Raw genomic sequence first — 17,040 nt, 5'->3', positions numbered from 1 at the left:
GAAACCGATTTTATAATGTGCTTAAGAAAAAAGTGAGTTATTTCCTTTTCGTGATGCTGAGGTTGAGGGATGATCTGAATCCTGCAGGTACTAGAATTCTGGAACAAATTGGCAATCTTGGGATTCAAGCCAAAGAGGTTAAAAGTGAGTGTGAACTGTTGTTATAGCCTGTCGTAGTAACCAAAACCTGCCGCTTCATTGTTCATGATAGGCGAGGGAATGAAAGTAAAATCTGAACAGTGGTCGTGCAAACTGCATTCTAATCAAGGCATTTGATTCGTATTTCCTGACGTGAGTTGTGGACCTTGGAAGCAAAAAAAGTGTTTTGTTTTGTTTCCTTTCCTTTCATTCTATAGGAGGGACGATGGCAGTTGGGCAACTTACTATTGGTGGTCCTCTGGCGCAGACATCAGGTGCAACCGGGGAGTCATTTCCCAATGTATGTCAGTCACCGTTTCTAGAAAACAGGTAAACGTTTTGTAATCTTTGTTTGGATTCAGGTTATTGTTGAAAGATTGAAGTTAATAAATGGTCTACCTTGTAAAAATGTTTTCCCTTCCTCTCAACCACACAGTATTTAGTCCTAATATTCGAAGTATTTAGGGTGGCACAGTGGCTGTGGCTCACACTGCTCCCTCAGTGCCAGAGGACCTGGGTTCAATTCCATCCTTGGGTAACTTGTCTATGTGGAGTTTGCATGTTCTCCCTGTGTCTGGGTGGGTTTCCTCTGGACACTCCAGCTTCCTCCCACAATCTAAATGTGTGCAGGTTAGGTTGAGTTGCTATGAGAAATGCAGAGTTACAGGAGGATAGGTCTGAGTGGGCTGCTCTTCGGGAGGTGGGGGGTGGATCAATGGGCTGAATGGCGTACTTCCACACTGTAGGGATTCTGTATGAATTAGGAATAGGAGTAGGCCATTCAATCCCTATAACCTGCTCTGCCAATCATGGCCTGAAAGCCAGAGTCATCCCAACATACTTTTTATGCCTTAGAGTGCTCCAAAGAGACTCAACTGTCTGAAAGAAAATCCATCTCATCTCTGTCTTGAATGGGAGGTGCATTATTTTTTAATGGTGTCTCTCAATCTCTTCCGCAAGAAGAGCGCATCCTTTCTGCATTCACCCTGTCAAGTCTCCTCAGGATCTTGCAACTTTAAGATACCTCTCATTCTTCTAAATTCCAATGGATGCAGGCCCAGCCAGGCCACAACTTTACAAATTATGCATTAACTATCTGGATGTAGGAACTGAGGGCATTGTTGCTAAGTTTGTAGATGGCGCAAAAATAGGTGACTGGGTAGTGTTGAGGAGGCGAAGAGACTGCAGAAGGACGTCGACAGGCTCAGGTTCAGCAAAGAAGTTGCCATTGGAATACAGTATGGGGACATGTCAGGTTATGCACTTTGGTAGGAAGAGTTGAGGCAGAGACTATTTTCTAAACTGGGAAAGGCATTAGGAATCTGAAGCACAAAGAATCTTGGGTGTCCTAATGCAGGATTCTCTTAAGGTTAGCATGCAGGTTCAGTTAGCAGTTAGGAAGGTAAATGCAATGTTAGCATTCATTTCAAGAGGGCTAGAATACAGAGAGGGATGTACTGTTGGGGCTACATAAGACTCTGGACCATGAATGGAATATTGTGAGCAATGTTTGGCCCAGTACCTAAGGAAGGATGTGCCGGTCTTTGAGGGGGGTCCGGAGGAGATTTACAAAAATGATCCCGAGAATGAAGATCTTGTCATGTGAGGAGCATTAGAGGATTCTGGGTCTGTACTCTGGAGTTTAGAATGATTGAGGGATTGATGTTATTGACATTTACATAATACTGAGAGACCTGGATAGCGTGGAAGTGGGGATGATTTCACTAGTAGGAGACTAGGGCCCAAGGTCACAGCCTCAGTGAATGGACAACTCTTTAGAACTGAGATGAGGAGGAATTTCTTCAGCTAGAGGGTGGGGAATCTGGAACTCATTGATGCAGAAGGCTGTGGAGGCTAAGTCATTGTGTGTATTTAAGACACACTTCAACCATGATCAAATGGCAGAGCAGATTTGATGGGCTGAATGACCTAATACTACTCCTATATCTTTTGGCTTTTTCTCCTGTTGGAAATCGGATCCTGCTATTCTTGGAGTCTTCACAAAAGCTTTTTTAAAAAGTATCAAAGTAGACAAAGTCCATAATATACATGTCTGAGGTTAACAGAAAACCCAGTTTCTGTACTTTACAAGAACTATTACTTATTACTTATCTCTCACCACAGATAAACAGCTATGACTGTCAACATATGATTATTCATTGAACCTCTTAACCCCTTTTAGACACACATGCAACTTCTTAAATAAATCATGTTATGTGCAGAAGGGGCAAAAACAAAACTGGGGAAACTCTTCAATGGCATCAGTTCTTGAGACTTAATAGAGGGGTTTGTATTGTTTCCCCAAGTCTTTCAGTTCTGAGTTCTTCCTGTGGGTTATTTCACTTTTCAGGCGTCAGAGTGACTGGTTCACAAATTATAAAAGCTCTCTGACTGCTTTGTTAAAAGCAACAACTGTTATGAGAAAAATATTGCTTTTTTAAAACTTCAGGTATTTTGTTGGAGAGATGAGCATAACACCTCCCTTCTCCAGGTCTGATGGCTTCTTACTGTATCAGTCACACCCACAAGCTGTTCAACTACCAAGGACCCATTTGTTAATAACCCTCGACATGTACAACTGGTCACAATTGTACAAACCAATCAGCTACTTGTTGTGGATTGATCGCAATTTGTACACGCTCTGATGCTGTGCCATCTATTTGCACTTACCTGCACTGCTTGCAAAGCAGCAGAGTAAGCATGCCTTATAATGAGTCCAGTAACTTGTTTTTTAAAAGTACCATAATTCCTTCCTCAGTCCTTCGTTGTAAAACAGTCCTTTTCCCAATTCAGTCCACAATCAAAAATAAAGCAAAATGAAAAAAATGCAGTCTTTATACTCCTAAGATAACCTGTGAAGAATTTGTCTTCTCAGATGCTGCCAGACCTGAATTTCTCCAGCACTTAGTTTTTGTTTCAGGTATCCAGCATCTGCAGTACTTTGTTCTGATTTCCTTGCTTTTATATTCCATTACACCTGCAATAAATTGCAACAGTCCACTTGCTGTACCTGCGTACCATCTTTGTGATTCATGTACCAGGGTACCCAAATCTCTCTCCTGCAGTTTTCTGCAAGCTCGATATTGAAATAATATTCTGCTTTCTGTACTCTTCCAAAGAGGGCAGACTCTAATTTTCCCACAGCAATTTTTTTGCTCCCTTACATTTTCTCTATATTTCTTTACAGGTTTGTGCCCTGTTCACAACTTATTTTCCCGCCTATACTTGTAACTTTCTTTCCTGGACTTTCTCCTCTTCGTGCTGTTCACTGTCAGCCTCTTCGTTGCTTTCTTTGAGCACCCTTCTTGGCGATTTGTTATTTCTGTTCCTCAACCATAATGACAGTCAACTTTAGACACACAGCAAATTTAGCAGCCATTCCTTCAATCCCTTCATCCAAATCATTTATGGATATTTTTATTCAACCTGTTCAGAAATGTTATGATACCTCTGGAGCAGGTGGGACTTGAACCCAGGCCATCTGACTTGAAGGTAGGGACAATGCCACTGTCACAAGGCCCTTCCAAGTCATTTATGTAATTGGTAAATAATTGAGGCCCCAGAACTGATTCTTGCAGCAACCATGCCCTGCCAGCCTGCAAATGACCCTTTTATGCACACCATCTGCTTCCTACTTGTCTCACTCTGTGCTGGTAGATGACCTCATTGATCCGCAAGCTGTTATTTTGTGTAGAAATCTACAATATTTCCATTGATTTCCCTCCTTCCTCAAAGAGCTCTAATAAATTTTTGAAACTTTAGTTCCTTTTCGCAAAATTATGTTGACTATGCATAAAGGTTTTCTGAATATTCTATTATAACCTCTTTAATAGTGGTTTCCAGCATTTGCCCATGACAGATGTTAGCCCATAACAACTTATGATTTCCTGCTTTCTGTCTCTCTCTCTCATGAATAGACTTAAGGGGTTAAGTTATGAGGACAGGTTATACAAATTAAGCCTGTTTTCTCTAGAATTTAGAAGTTTAAAGGGTGATCTGATTGAGGTCTTCAAAATATTAACAGGAATAGATAGGATAGACAAAGATAAACTATTTTCACTGGCTGGGGATTCTCGAACCGGGGGCATAGTCTGAGAATTACCATTCAGGAGATATGTTGGAAGCACTTCTATGCACAGAGGTTGATAAAGGATTGCAACTCTCTTCCGCAAACTGCAGTGGTTGCTGAATCAGTTATTGATTTTAAATCTCAGATAATTTTTTTTACTAAACAAAGGGATATGGGCCAAAGGCAGGTATATGGAGTTAGGCTACAGATCAGACATTGGAGAAAGTGAGGAATGCAGATGCTGGAGAGTAAAGTCGAGAGTGTGATGCTGGAAAAGCACAGCAGGTTAGGCGGCATCCGAGGAGCAGGAGAATTGATGTTTCAGGCATAAGCCCTTGATCTCTTTGAATAGTGGAAAGTTCAAAGAGCTAAATGGCCTATTTCTGTTCCTGTATTTTCGGGGGGGAAAGAAACTATGACTCCTAATCTGATGGGACCTCTTCAGAATTTATGGGGTTTAATAAAATTCAAACTTGTGTGTCTACTATCTGAGCAGCAAGTTTTTTTTTAAACAACCTAAGATGTGAGTCTTAGAAATGTGGTGATAGAAAGAGTTCCTGCAAGCTCTTGGTAAATTAATGGAAAGAATAAACTTGTTGCTGAACTTTTTTTCAGTCTTCTGTCTGTCATGTAAGTGTAAAAATACACTGCTATTTTGGAGTCTCCAAACCAAGCTATCAAGAAATCTCTCAGGCTGAATTTGGTTGCCCGATCCAAAGTGTACCTTCCTCCATAATGAGAGAAACATTATGTTGACCGAAACCAATTGAGCAATGAAATGAGATTCATTTTAATAACTACTTTTTTTGTTTTGCAGGATGCAATGTTACATATGTCTGCTTCTACCTACTACCCCAATGTCCCAGCAGTCTGTCTCTATAAATACTCTAAATATTTAATAAGCCCTTTAACTGTGTCTTAATATAATTTAATTGCTGATTTTCAAGAGCTGAGGCAGCAGTACCACCACCAAGTGTGTGCAGGCCTACTGCTGGAAATTAACCATTCAAAATGGTGCATACTGATCACTTCCTGCTGTTCATTGTTTTACCTAACAGCACTGGCTTTAAAGATTGTTTTGAGCAGACTGGAAAAATGCAGATAACCAGTCTACCACTGTAGACTCCAAAAATTGAAATGCATGCTTGGTTAGTCAACAGTACTACCTTGGATTAGAATCTATTGCCAAGCATTGGATTGATTTTCCTTCTCCAATATGTTATCTTGGAACCATGTTGGCTCCAAACAGACTGTTCACCTCAACCCCTTCCTCTAGGAGGATAGTATCTACTCAGTCAGTTCACTGTAGATGTTTTGTCTTTGCAGGGTGTATTGCGCCACTTGGCGATCCTCCTGATTAGCATAATGAGAAATGTAACTGACCCAAGAACGTACATTGCTAGAAACGTATGATAACCCCATCTAACGATTGTTTCACCAATTGGCAATGTAGAGCTACAGCAATGACTGTTTACTAGTTAATGGCAAGTACTGAATCCTGGATGAAATGTTTTCTCATCATCTAGTTTTTCAGTAACTGTCATTTCTAAGTCGTTACAAGTTACATATTTGACTTATTCTTTTTCAGCAAGATGTAAGATGCATTTAGGGCAATTTGTAAAATACTAAACAATGAAAATGAGTTATGTTTGTGTTAGATATTTTTGATTGATTTACAGGGAAAGGAGTATACCTTTCAGCCCAGACAGTGGGGAGCAACAGAGCCCGTGGACAACCCCTGCCACCCCAGCTACCCCGACCACTCCAACGACCCCGACCACTCCTACAGAGGGAGAAGGAGATGGGCTGTCCTACAACCAGCGAAGTATACTTAGATGGGAAAAAGATGAGGCTTTGGGGGAATTATCAACCATATCACCTGTTCTCTACGCGAATATCAACTTCCCGAACCTGAAACATGATTACCCAGGTATGATGTTAGACATAAATTCCAATTTAAGGGCTACTTCATGAATAAAAGCATGCTACATAGTATTGGCCATCTTATAGATTGTGAATAAGTTGTTTTTAATCCTGCGATAGTTGGTGGTAATCTCAAGTGGCTATGTAGAAGTTTCCTTTATTTGTTTTTTTGTTTCTCCACCCTCCCCGCCCCCAAACCAGACTGGGCAAGTCGTTGTAAGCAGATCACTAAGATTTGGAGAAAGGTACCGGCAACTGACAAAGCACCATTTCTGGTAAGTGCTTACTTCCCTTTGATAAATTGTTGTCAGGTGAGATGTCAAAGTAAAGATTCATGGAATTTAAACTGAACTCAATCAGTAGGGAACTAGTGTTAAATTTTGCATGCATTTTACTCTCCACTGTAATTGAGCTAGGCAGTGATGGGATATTTTACAGTTAACTAAGTAGCTTGGTATTTTTGACCAAAACTATTAGAGTACATAGAATGGGTGTGGGACCTTGTGGTTTTTACATACATCCTAAAATTTGTTTTGATCAGAAACAAATCCACAGTGATACACGCTTAATTCCATTTATAGTGCATAATGCAAGAACGTTATCTTTCACCCATTAGGAGTTTAGCCAGTCTAAAGCCACAAGTGCTGTAAATTTGCCACCAATAATGAATGTGCTGGATCCAGATGAATGCTTGTATTTTGTGATGCTTCTACTGTAGAGACAGGTTTCTAATAAGTTACTACTAAAGATTTGTGAAATATTACATTCTGAAGTATGAGTTATCTTGTGTTTAAAGTCATAGAAACAAACTAATTTGCTCTTAAGGTCAGCACAAATGCATATGAACCTCTTGAAACAATATTTGCCAAAACAAAAAGTTGATTTTGAGAAGAATGTGACTCTAGAATCGTTTAATACAAATAACTTAAGATCTAGCAATTATAAAGTCATGTGAATTTGACCATGGGGCAAGCAAATTGAAATTTTCAGACTTTTTAAAAAAACAAACTTTAAAAAGTGACTTATCCATATGATGGCAAATGACTTGTTTGGAGACTTAGAAATTACACCACAGATGAAGGCAGTTCCATCCAGCTAGTCTGTTTTTAACGTTTGCACTCGATGCAAGCAAATTGTTTTACAACAACAATTCACATTTATGTAGCACCTTTTTACTGTCACAGGCCGATTGCAAGTTTTAAAAAAGAATTCTCTCCTATCCTCACTGCCTGTCTATTGTCAGATTGTATCTCAATTTCTTCCCCTTTTTTGAGCGTGTTTTAACCATTCACTCTGTTGTGGGCAATAACTTTGCAAGGAACATGACATGCCACCAAAAGTTGGGAAAAAACAGATATAGGATTTATTTCACATGGACTTAGATGCTTTGAAACACAAGCACAGAAAGAAACCTGTACAGAGTATAAAATCAGAAAGCATAAATGAGATTGTTCAATTAATAATAACTAAAATACCAAAAAAAGAGAAATCGGGGCTTAACAGTGTCCTTGTTTTTACAGATGGAACCCAAAAATCCAAAATTGGTATTAGTCCGGAATTTGTTTGTGGGGTTGGTTGATTAGCTGGCTAGCTGGTCAGCGTTTGAGAAGTTGTCGGCGGTCTCTTCTTTTCTTTTTAAAAATCTCTTGCAAAGTCCTCCTGAGCATTTGCCAGAATGTAACTTCTACTTAACTACTTTGATGAAAGAAACTTTACCAATACAGTGCAAATTCAGGTTGTTGGCTGCTTTCTACAGGCGAGATGCTTTTCTCTTGTAGCCAGAGTTAGCAATGTTGATATTCTGTACATGGTGTACAGAACAATGCTGACCCTTAAACTGTCTTCCATTTCAAAGTCTTAAACTAAAGAAGGCAGTTGGGCTTAATACAGTGGGACTGATGTGACCGAGACTCTTGCAGGAGGAACAGCACTTACCCTTGAGACAAATGCTTACATTGCAGATAACCCCAGGAGTTGATCACGGACAACCGACTAAGTGGAAAGCCATTAATACATCTTGTAAGATGGATGTGATTTGTGATTCAAGAGATGCTCTCGGAGGCAATTGTTATAATATGCTACAGAAATACAATAGTGACCATTCCAGTCTCATTAGGAGGTAGCTGCATCTTGATTGTTTGGATGACATTGACTTCGGGGAGAGTTCCGGAAGGTTATTGCCAGGTTCAGTCACGTGTAGCAGCCATGTTTGTTTGTTAGTTGTTGACGGTTTTGAAAACAGGCATTCAGTAAACATAGATATGTATTTAAAAATTTGGTTTTTACTCCATTTGTGGCAGTAGTTAAATATCCCAAGGCATTTCACAGAAATTTAATCAGACAGAGAAGGCTGACATTAAACAAATAAACCAAAGAACTGTAGGTGCTGGAAAGAAACAAAAACAAATAGAATCCCTACGCAGTGGAAGCAGGCCATTCAGCCTTTTGAGTGCACACTAACCCTCCAAAGAGCACCCCACCCAGACCCAATCCCCCACCTACCCCTGTAACCTTGCATTTCTTATGGCTAATCCACATAACCTGCATACTATGGGCAATTTAGCATGGCCAATCCACTTAATCAGCACATGTTTAGACATAATTAGAGAAACTATGGGCCTGGCAGCATCTGGAGAGAAAGCAGAGTTAACATTTTGGGTCCAGTGACCCTCATTCAGAACTGACGGTAGCTAGAAAAAGATTGGCATTTTTGTTGAAGGTGTAGTGTGGGGAGGAGTAAACAATAGGTGGAGATGGAATGCAGAGAGGGAGAGAGAGACAACAGCAGTTGGGTAGCCAAAGAAATGGGTAAACATCAGACTGAGAGAATCAATAGCTATTAATGAGGACAATTAATAGCTGAGACAGGATTGTTTGTGCTAGCAGCCCAAGTGGTATAATGTCCTAGTGTGTGTGGTTTCAGGTTAGGAAATGGGAGAAAGTGTTCAGGTCTTAAAATTATTGAACTTAATATGGAGTCCTAGAGGCCGCTGTGACCCCGAGTGGAAAATGAGATGTTGTTCTTCCAGTTTGTGCCGAGGCTCATCAGAGCACTGCATTAAGCCAGAGAAACAGATGTTGGCCTGGGAGCAAGGTGGTGTTCAGGTGGCAGGCTACCAGAAACTCAGGGTCATTTTTGCAGATATTCTGCAAAGCGGTTACCAAGTCTGTCATTTGTCTCCTGGGTGTAGAGGCGAACCACATTGTGAGCAGTAAATACAGTAGACTGGATTGAATGAAGTGCAAGTAAATCGCTGCTTCACTTGGAAGGTGTGTCAGGATCTTCGATGATGGGGAGGTGAACGGGCAAGTGTTACACCTTCTGTGATTACATGGGAAGTGCCTTAAGGGAATGGGGAGTCATTGAGAACGGCGGAAGAATGGATCACGGTATTCTGGAGGGAATAGTCCCTGTGGAAGGCTGACAAGGGAGGAGAGGGGAATGTATGTCTGGTGGTGCCATCCCGCTGGAGATTGCATGAATGTCAGCTAATGATCCTTTGCCTGGTGGATGCTGATGAGCTAGCACATGAGGGCAAGGGGGACTCTATTGGTGTTGTGGGAAGGAAGAGAGGGTTTGACGGCCAAAGTGCCCAAGATAGATGGGACATGGCTGAGGGCACAGTTGACCATGGTGGTGAGGAATCCTCAATTGTGGAAGAAAGGTGGTAATTTCAGAGGCCCCCTTGGAGAAGTTGGTATCCTTGGAACAGATGAGACTGAGAACCTGGGAGAATGAAATAGGCTTTTCAGGAAGCGGGGTGAGTGGATGTATAGCCTAAGTAACTGTGGAAGTCAGTGGGTTTGTAGTGGATATCAGTGGCCATTATCCCCATAAATGGAAACCTGTCAAGAAAGGGAAGGGAGGAGTCAGAGATGGGCCAGATGAAGGTGAGAGCAGGTTGGAAATTGGAAGCGCAATTGAATAATATATCCAATTCCAGACGAGTGAGGGAAGCAGTACCGAATGATGTTATTGGTGTACCAGAGAAACAGTTGTGGGTGAGGGCCAGCGTAGGACTGGAACAAGAAATGTTCCATGTACCCACAAAGGGGCAGGCGTACCTGGGGCCCATGCGGGTACCCATTGCCACACCTTGATCTGAAGGGTGTGACTGGAGTTAAAGGAGTTGTTCAAAGTGAGGTTGAGCTTGTCCAGGCATAGTGTGGTCCAAGATGAGGATAGTTCAGGCCTTTTGTCCATGAAGAAGCAGAGAGTTCTGAGACCATCTTAAGGGGGGGTGGACATGTAAAGGGATTGCACATCCATGGTGAAGAGAAGGCTGCTGGAGCCGGTAAATTGCAAATTCTGAAACTAATGTGAAGCATCATGGGTGTAAGTGGGAAGGGACTAGACAAGGGGAGAAAATAATCAAGGTAGAAAAGGATACATTCTGTGGGGCAGGAACAGGCAGAAACAGAAGGTCTGCCTAGGCGGACCTGTTTGTGGGTTTTGGGAAGGAGGTAGAAGTGGGCTATGTGGGTTTGGGGGACTGTGAGCATGGCGACAGTGGTAGGAGGATGGGTGGGAGAGATCCCCTGATGAAATGGGATTCGTAATTGTTGTGGATGCAGTAGCTTGATCCTCAATGGTAAAGTCCTGGTCCAGGGAGAGAGAGGAGGTGGTGTCAGAGAGCTGCTGCTCAGCCTCAGCAATGTAGAGGTCAGGATGCCAGGCAACAACAGCACCATCCTTGTCAGCAGGCTTGATTACCAAGCTGTTGTTGGATCTGAGAGCACAGAATGCAGTCAGTCAGAAGTAAAGGGAGTGCAGAGAAATCTGGCATTTGGACAGTTGGTTAAGTAAAGTGTGTGTGTTGGAGGTGGTTGAAGGGGCGTAAAATGAGTTTTACCCAAAGAAATGGGCTGGCAGGCGAAGGCGACAGAAGAGTCCAATGTCATGTGCCTCAAAATTCATTTGAAGTGGGATGCAGAAGGATCAAACTAAGACCTTCACCAAGTACAGAGGTTGACAACCTTCCAAAGATGGGGACAGTTAAAACAAATTACCCAAAAGCAGTTTAAGGAGGCAAGGCAATGGAGAATTTAGGGACAGAATTGCAATCTTGCAACTGAATGCTTGTCTATTAATTATGGGCAAAGGAAGGTGAGAGTGCGCAAGAGTAGAATTGATGAAATCCTATATTTTAGAGAGGTTGTATACCTGGAGGAAGTTACAAAGATGGGGAAGGGAGTAAGGTGATTTGAAGACTCTGTATTAGTTCAGTAATGTGACCATGATGCCACCATCTGGAGTAGTTCAAGATGATTGGAGGATGGCAAATGTTATTCCCTTGTTCAAGAAAGGGATTAAGGATAATGCTGGGAATTACAGACCAATCATGCTTACGTCTGTGGTCGGCAAAGTATTGGAGAGACAATATTTATGATTACTTGGAAAACCATTGTTTCATTAGAGATTGTCAGCATGGCCTTGAGAGGCATAGGTCATGCCTTATTGAATTCTTTGAGAATGACAAAGTGCGTTGTTGAAGGTAGAGCAGTGGACGTGGTATACATGGATTTTAGCAAGGTGTTTGATAAGGTTCCACATGGTTGGTTCATTCAGAAAGTAAGGCGGCATGGGATACAGGGAAATCTGGCTGTCTGTTTGCAGAATTGGGTGGCCCATAGAAGGCAGAGGATGGTGGTAGATGGAAAGTATTCTGCCTGGAGTTCAGTGACCTGTGGTGTTTCGCAGGGATCGTTTTGGGACCTCTGCTCTTTGTGATTTGATTTATAAATGACTTGGATGAGTAAGTGGAAGGGTGGATTTGTATGTTTGCCCATGACACAAAAGTTGGTGGAGTTGTCGATAACATGCAACGGGACATTGACAGGATGCAGAGCTGGGCTGAGAAGTGGCAGATGGAGTTTAACCTGTAAAAGTGTGAAGTGATTCAGTTTGGAAGGTCGAAATTGAATGCAGAATACAGGGTTAAAGGCAAGATTCTTGGCACTGTGAAGGAACAGAGGGATCTTGAGGTCCATCTCCATAGATCCCTCAAAGTTGCCACCCAAGTTGACAGGGTTGTTAAGAAGGCGTATGGTGTGTTGGCTTCCATTAGCAGGGGGATTGAGTTTAAAACCCACAAGGTTATGCTGCAGCTCCATAGAGCCCTGGTTAGACCACACTTGGAATATTGTGTTCAGTTCTGGTCGCCTCAATATAGGAAAAATGTGGAAGTTTTAGAGGGGGTGCAGAGGAGATGTACCAGGATGCTGCTGGACTGGAGGGCACATCTTGTGAAGTAAGGTTGAGGGAGCTTGGGCTTTTCTCATTGGAGTGAAGAAGGATGAGAGGTGACTTGATGGAGTTATCCAAGATGTTGAGAGGCATAAATAGTGGGTAGCCAGAGACATTTTCCCAGGGCGGAAATGTCTGTCATGAGGGGACACAATTTTAAGGTGATTGGAAGAAGGTTTAGGAGAGATGTCAGAGGTAGGTTCTTTATACAGAGTGGTGGGTGCATGGAATGCACTGCCAACGGTGGTAGCAGAGTCGGACACATAAGGGACATTTAAGCGACTCTTGGATAGGCATATGTAGGGTATGTAGGTTAGTCTGATCTTAGAGTAGGCTAAAAGGCTGGCACAACATTGAGGGCCGAAGGACCTGTACTGTGCTGTACTGTTTTATGTTCGATGTTCTATATTCTATACCTGCTGCATGTCTTGTTTCTAACTTCTGATAATGTACGTTTTTTTTAAAAAAAGTCACTTCACTACTTTCTTCCTTGAGCAGATGCCATTCTTACTGATGCATTAATGTGTTTGCTCAGAAATGCAAACCGCTCTATTAAAACAACGCTCTAATAACATTACATAAATTCACATCTCTTGCAAAAGATATGGTTTAAAAGATTAGTTGCTGCGCACCATCGGTGAAAGCTGAAGGAGGCTTGATACGGTGCCTGCAATTTTTGGATATTATGCATCATGACTTGTGCTAGCTTCGAAGTTGTGTTATGGATCCATTTTGTCTTTGAGATGAATTGATAATGGCCTGTTCATTCCACAGATCAGCTCAGAGGGCCCTGTGGCTGAAGTCATCTGCAGGTCACCTGTTCCATACAGATTTCTTTAGATGACAAATTGTTTTGATCTTCAACATGCTGTTTTATATCTAACTTCTTTCTTGCTTTTCAGCAAAAGGCCAAAGACAACAGGGCAGCTCAGCGCATCAACAAAGCACAGAAGGTAATTTAGCTTGGCTCTTTACCTGGAGCGTGCCTAAATTAATTGATTAGTTTAATTAGAGGGTGTTTGAAATTGTGTCTTGTGATTTTCAAGTGTTATTAAAGGCAGTATGTATATATTCGCAGCTTTAGATTGTCCCTTATACAGTATTAATATATGTATTTATATTATTGCCTTACATTGAAACTAGTTTGTAGTGCTTCACACTCTCTGAATTACTTTGAAGCGTCTTGATAGTCCTTTGTGCTCAAGGGTGACCTTTGTTGAAAGGTGAATTCATCCTTCATTTTTAAACTTTCATCAGGGTTCAAAAGATTGCTTCTGTGTATGCTTGCTCTGTTTTTGCCATTTAGAGGACAACAATGCATTAGTTCTTTTACCAACTGTCAACATCATGTAACCGTGATTACCTATTAGATTTTCACAATTATAGTGAAATTACATACTTTTAGCTTGTGTTTATATACTCTTGCATCTTTCTCATTATTCACTGTGACATCTTCATTTGCATTCAAGAGCCAAGTTGACTTGTCCTGATCAGCCCTCTCCCTTCTCCTGCACCTCTCTGAATAAATTAACCCAACATATAAGGAATTTTTCCTTTTGTTTTCACAGCAAGTTGATATGCAAGGTAACAGGCAGCCCAAAATTGAGAGACCAGATGTAAAACAGGATCGTAAACCACCCCGTCATCTGCAAACCTTGACTCAGAATACTGCAGTGAGCAATCTCACTTCTGCAACGTTAGTTGGGGGGAATTCCAGTTCGCCAGCAGAACTAAGGATTGAAGGTTTACGCCAGAATTCTTCTTTATACGGTAACAAATCATTTACTACCTCGGCCAATGAATTTGTGAAATTGCAGTCAGCAAGCCCATCGTCTACAGACTCCAACAGTGATTTGTTTCCAAAACTGCACATGCAGTCTCCAACTGGAATTGTAGCCCAGGATCCTTTTGGGCATTCACTCACACCATACCCTCAGGAACCAAACGTTCAGTCTTCCAGTAATCCAAGTCAAGCACCAGCATGGAACAGCTCCCATCACCAATCGGGTGTACCTCGTCCTGTTGTTCCAGGCCGACCACAGCTTGTTGGTTCTTCGGAGCTGCATTCTACAACAGCAGGCACGTCACACCATCAGCTCCCTTTAACTCCTGACTCTTACCTTCGATCTAGAGTGCTCGGTGAGTCGCATGATAGCCACACAGTTGATCAGCCTTTAGGAAGTCCAGGGTTTCGTTCATCGCAGGCAACAGATTGTTACGCGAAACCAACTGAAACTTTAGCATTACCATCATCAACTGGGGAACAGTTAAGGCGACTCTCAGATTCAGAAGTTGGAGCACAGCATACCAGAAATGAACAGTATACAGGAGTCATGAGGCAAGATTTGAGTGCAAATTCCTTGGCACTTTACAGAGCTGCAATGTTGGATCCAAGTATGAATGTACGGTCACTCTCTGATGGGAGGGACAGAGATATCTTCAAAGCACCTTTAACTCCCAGATCATCGTATATGGACCAAACGCCCATAGTACCTACTCAGCGTTCTCAGGAACTACACCCTCAGTCTCAGGGTGTCTCACCACAAACCCAGACAGATTTGTACAGGCAGTCTCCTTCTACACCATTTTCTGATCCATATCATCAACCTCCTTTGACACCACGGCCATCTTCTAGCGAAAGCTGCTCTCCGCTACCTCCTAAATCTCTCCCTTCTGATTCTCTTTCCAGGGTCCCCATGAGTCCACAGTCTCAGTGCAGTTCACCATTGACACCCAGGCCACATTCCAATGAGACATTTTCTCAGTCTCCCATTGCTTCTAGATTCCAATCACCAGATCCTTATTCTAGGCCACCTTCAAGAGATCCTTATGCTCAGCTTCACAAGCCACAGAGACCCCAAATGGTTGACACAGGATTTAAATCCTCACCAGTGCCTCATGGGCAGCCACCTGGTACAATTCCGCATTCAGCAATGTTTTCTCAACACACTGACAGCTTAAAAACAGCTTATGTAATGCAGCCTCAATCGCCAAGACCTCACTCTTTTGATGCATGTTCCAAGACGTTTACCAGTGCTCAGCCACAAAGTCCATTTCCATTCACTTCTTCACCAGGCGATATGGTGAAAGAAACCCATTCTCAGCAGTCAATATCTCAGATGCCGCGAGCAAATAATTTTCCACAAAGTCACCTGATGGGCAGCCAGCTCAATACAAATGATGCTCATTGTCCTCCGCTCAATGCCAATAATCAGTCAGGACTTCCAGATTCAGCATCTATCACGAGAGATGAAACTTTCACCAATATGCCTTTACGGCCATCCTTGATCAAGCAAGATACACTACCTTTGCAGCAAGATTGTTCGTACCAAACTTCAAGCAGCCGTTCAGTGACTGATTCATCTCCATCAGAGAGAAGCAGTGAGAGTTCCACACCGGTGCATCCCCCGGCATCTCCCAGCAGAGATTTGCATGAGCTTCCATTTAACAGGGGAGCACAAACTGGCAATCTCAGTCAGACAGAGCTGGAGAAACAGAGACAGGTTAGAATCTGTAGTATTCCATGAAACTGATTACATACACTTGCCAACTGTTATTTTAAGTTAGAATTATCACACTTGGTTATAGTTAACTGTTGCAATCACAGGTCACTGGGAAGCAAGAAGATAATGAAACGTTATTAGTGTCAGTTGTGGCTAAATGGCTGTGATTCTGTCCTGTTTCATTTTAGAAGGATGTATGTTCATGTTATATCCCAGACAAAATTGTTACACTACCTGAGTTATATATTGATTATGAATGTTAAACCAAGGCCCTGGTTTCCCTGTCTGGATATAAAAGATCTCGTGGCACTATTTTGAAGAACAGACATACTTCCCCAGTGTTTTAATCAGCAGTTACCCCATAACCTCTGCTGCTTTGTCCCCCAGCAATTATGTCAATTGTTTGAATGTGAGGGTTAAACATAAGATTTGCAAGTTCGCTGGTGCCACCAAACTAGGTGGAACTTGAGTTGAGAATACAACAAGGCCCCCAAGAAGATTTAAACAGGCTTACTGAGTAGACAAAAATTTGGCAGATGGAATATATGGAAAAATCTGAAGTTTTCTACTTTAGAATTCTTTACTACAGTGTGCTGTGGAGGTTCAGTAATTGAGTATATTCAAACATATTTCTGTTTATTTCTGGATATTGAAGATGTAGAAGGAAATGGGAATAGTATGGGGCAAAGGCATTGAGGAAGATGATCAGCCATGATCTCATTGAAGGACTGAGTAGCTTATTCCTGCACCTATTTCCTATGTTCCTTTCACTAAAGCAGATCATCTGTCATGATTAGACTCTTTTTTTTAAATTGGTGAGACCTTGCTCTGCATGAATTAACTGCCAAGTTTCCTACCTTACAGTAGTGACTAGACTTAAAAAGATTTATTTCTGAATAGCCGTGGGGGATATCCTGAGATCTCAAAATCCGGTATATAAAAGAAAAGTGTTTTTCTCCCCCCATTTGAATATCTTTTCAGTTAACTGATGCTGGATCCTTGTTTGGGGAGTTCTTAATATACCTTTGTGCAGTCTGTTATGGGTTGAGGTGATCCAAGTGATCTGTTTTTTAAGCATTGACCAAACTTGCCAGTTGCTTTGAAAGATAGTATTACTGGACAGCTTAGAATTTAACTTCCATCATCTCTGGACTATAAAC

At 41.9% G+C, this 17,040-nt stretch overlaps 1 protein-coding gene across 6 annotated transcripts in view; it reads left to right on the top strand.

Annotated features, from left to right (window-relative positions):
* kmt2d (lysine (K)-specific methyltransferase 2D) overlaps positions 1–17,040 on the top strand; it is a 244,793-nt gene that overhangs the window by 146,868 nt on the left and 80,885 nt on the right. For all 6 annotated transcript variants that reach the window (XM_087985601.1, XM_043681829.2, XM_087985602.1 and 3 more), the window contains 5 exons: positions 357–468; positions 5,887–6,137; positions 6,332–6,405; positions 13,280–13,330; positions 13,946–15,880. In XM_087985601.1, the coding sequence (XP_087841727.1) occupies positions 357–468; positions 5,887–6,137; positions 6,332–6,405; positions 13,280–13,330; positions 13,946–15,880 (2,423 nt within the window). The remainder of the gene's footprint in view (positions 1–356; positions 469–5,886; positions 6,138–6,331; positions 6,406–13,279; positions 13,331–13,945; positions 15,881–17,040) is intronic.

The sequence above is a fragment of the Chiloscyllium plagiosum genome, unplaced genomic scaffold, assembly GCF_037043375.1.
Source record: "Chiloscyllium plagiosum isolate Xiang-an unplaced genomic scaffold, Cpla_swu_hap1 HiC_scaffold_53X, whole genome shotgun sequence".
NCBI classification, from domain to species: Eukaryota; Metazoa; Chordata; class Chondrichthyes; order Orectolobiformes; family Hemiscylliidae; genus Chiloscyllium; species Chiloscyllium plagiosum.
The sequence above is the reverse complement of the archived record's forward strand: the minus strand, read 5'-3'. Positions and strand labels throughout refer to the sequence as shown.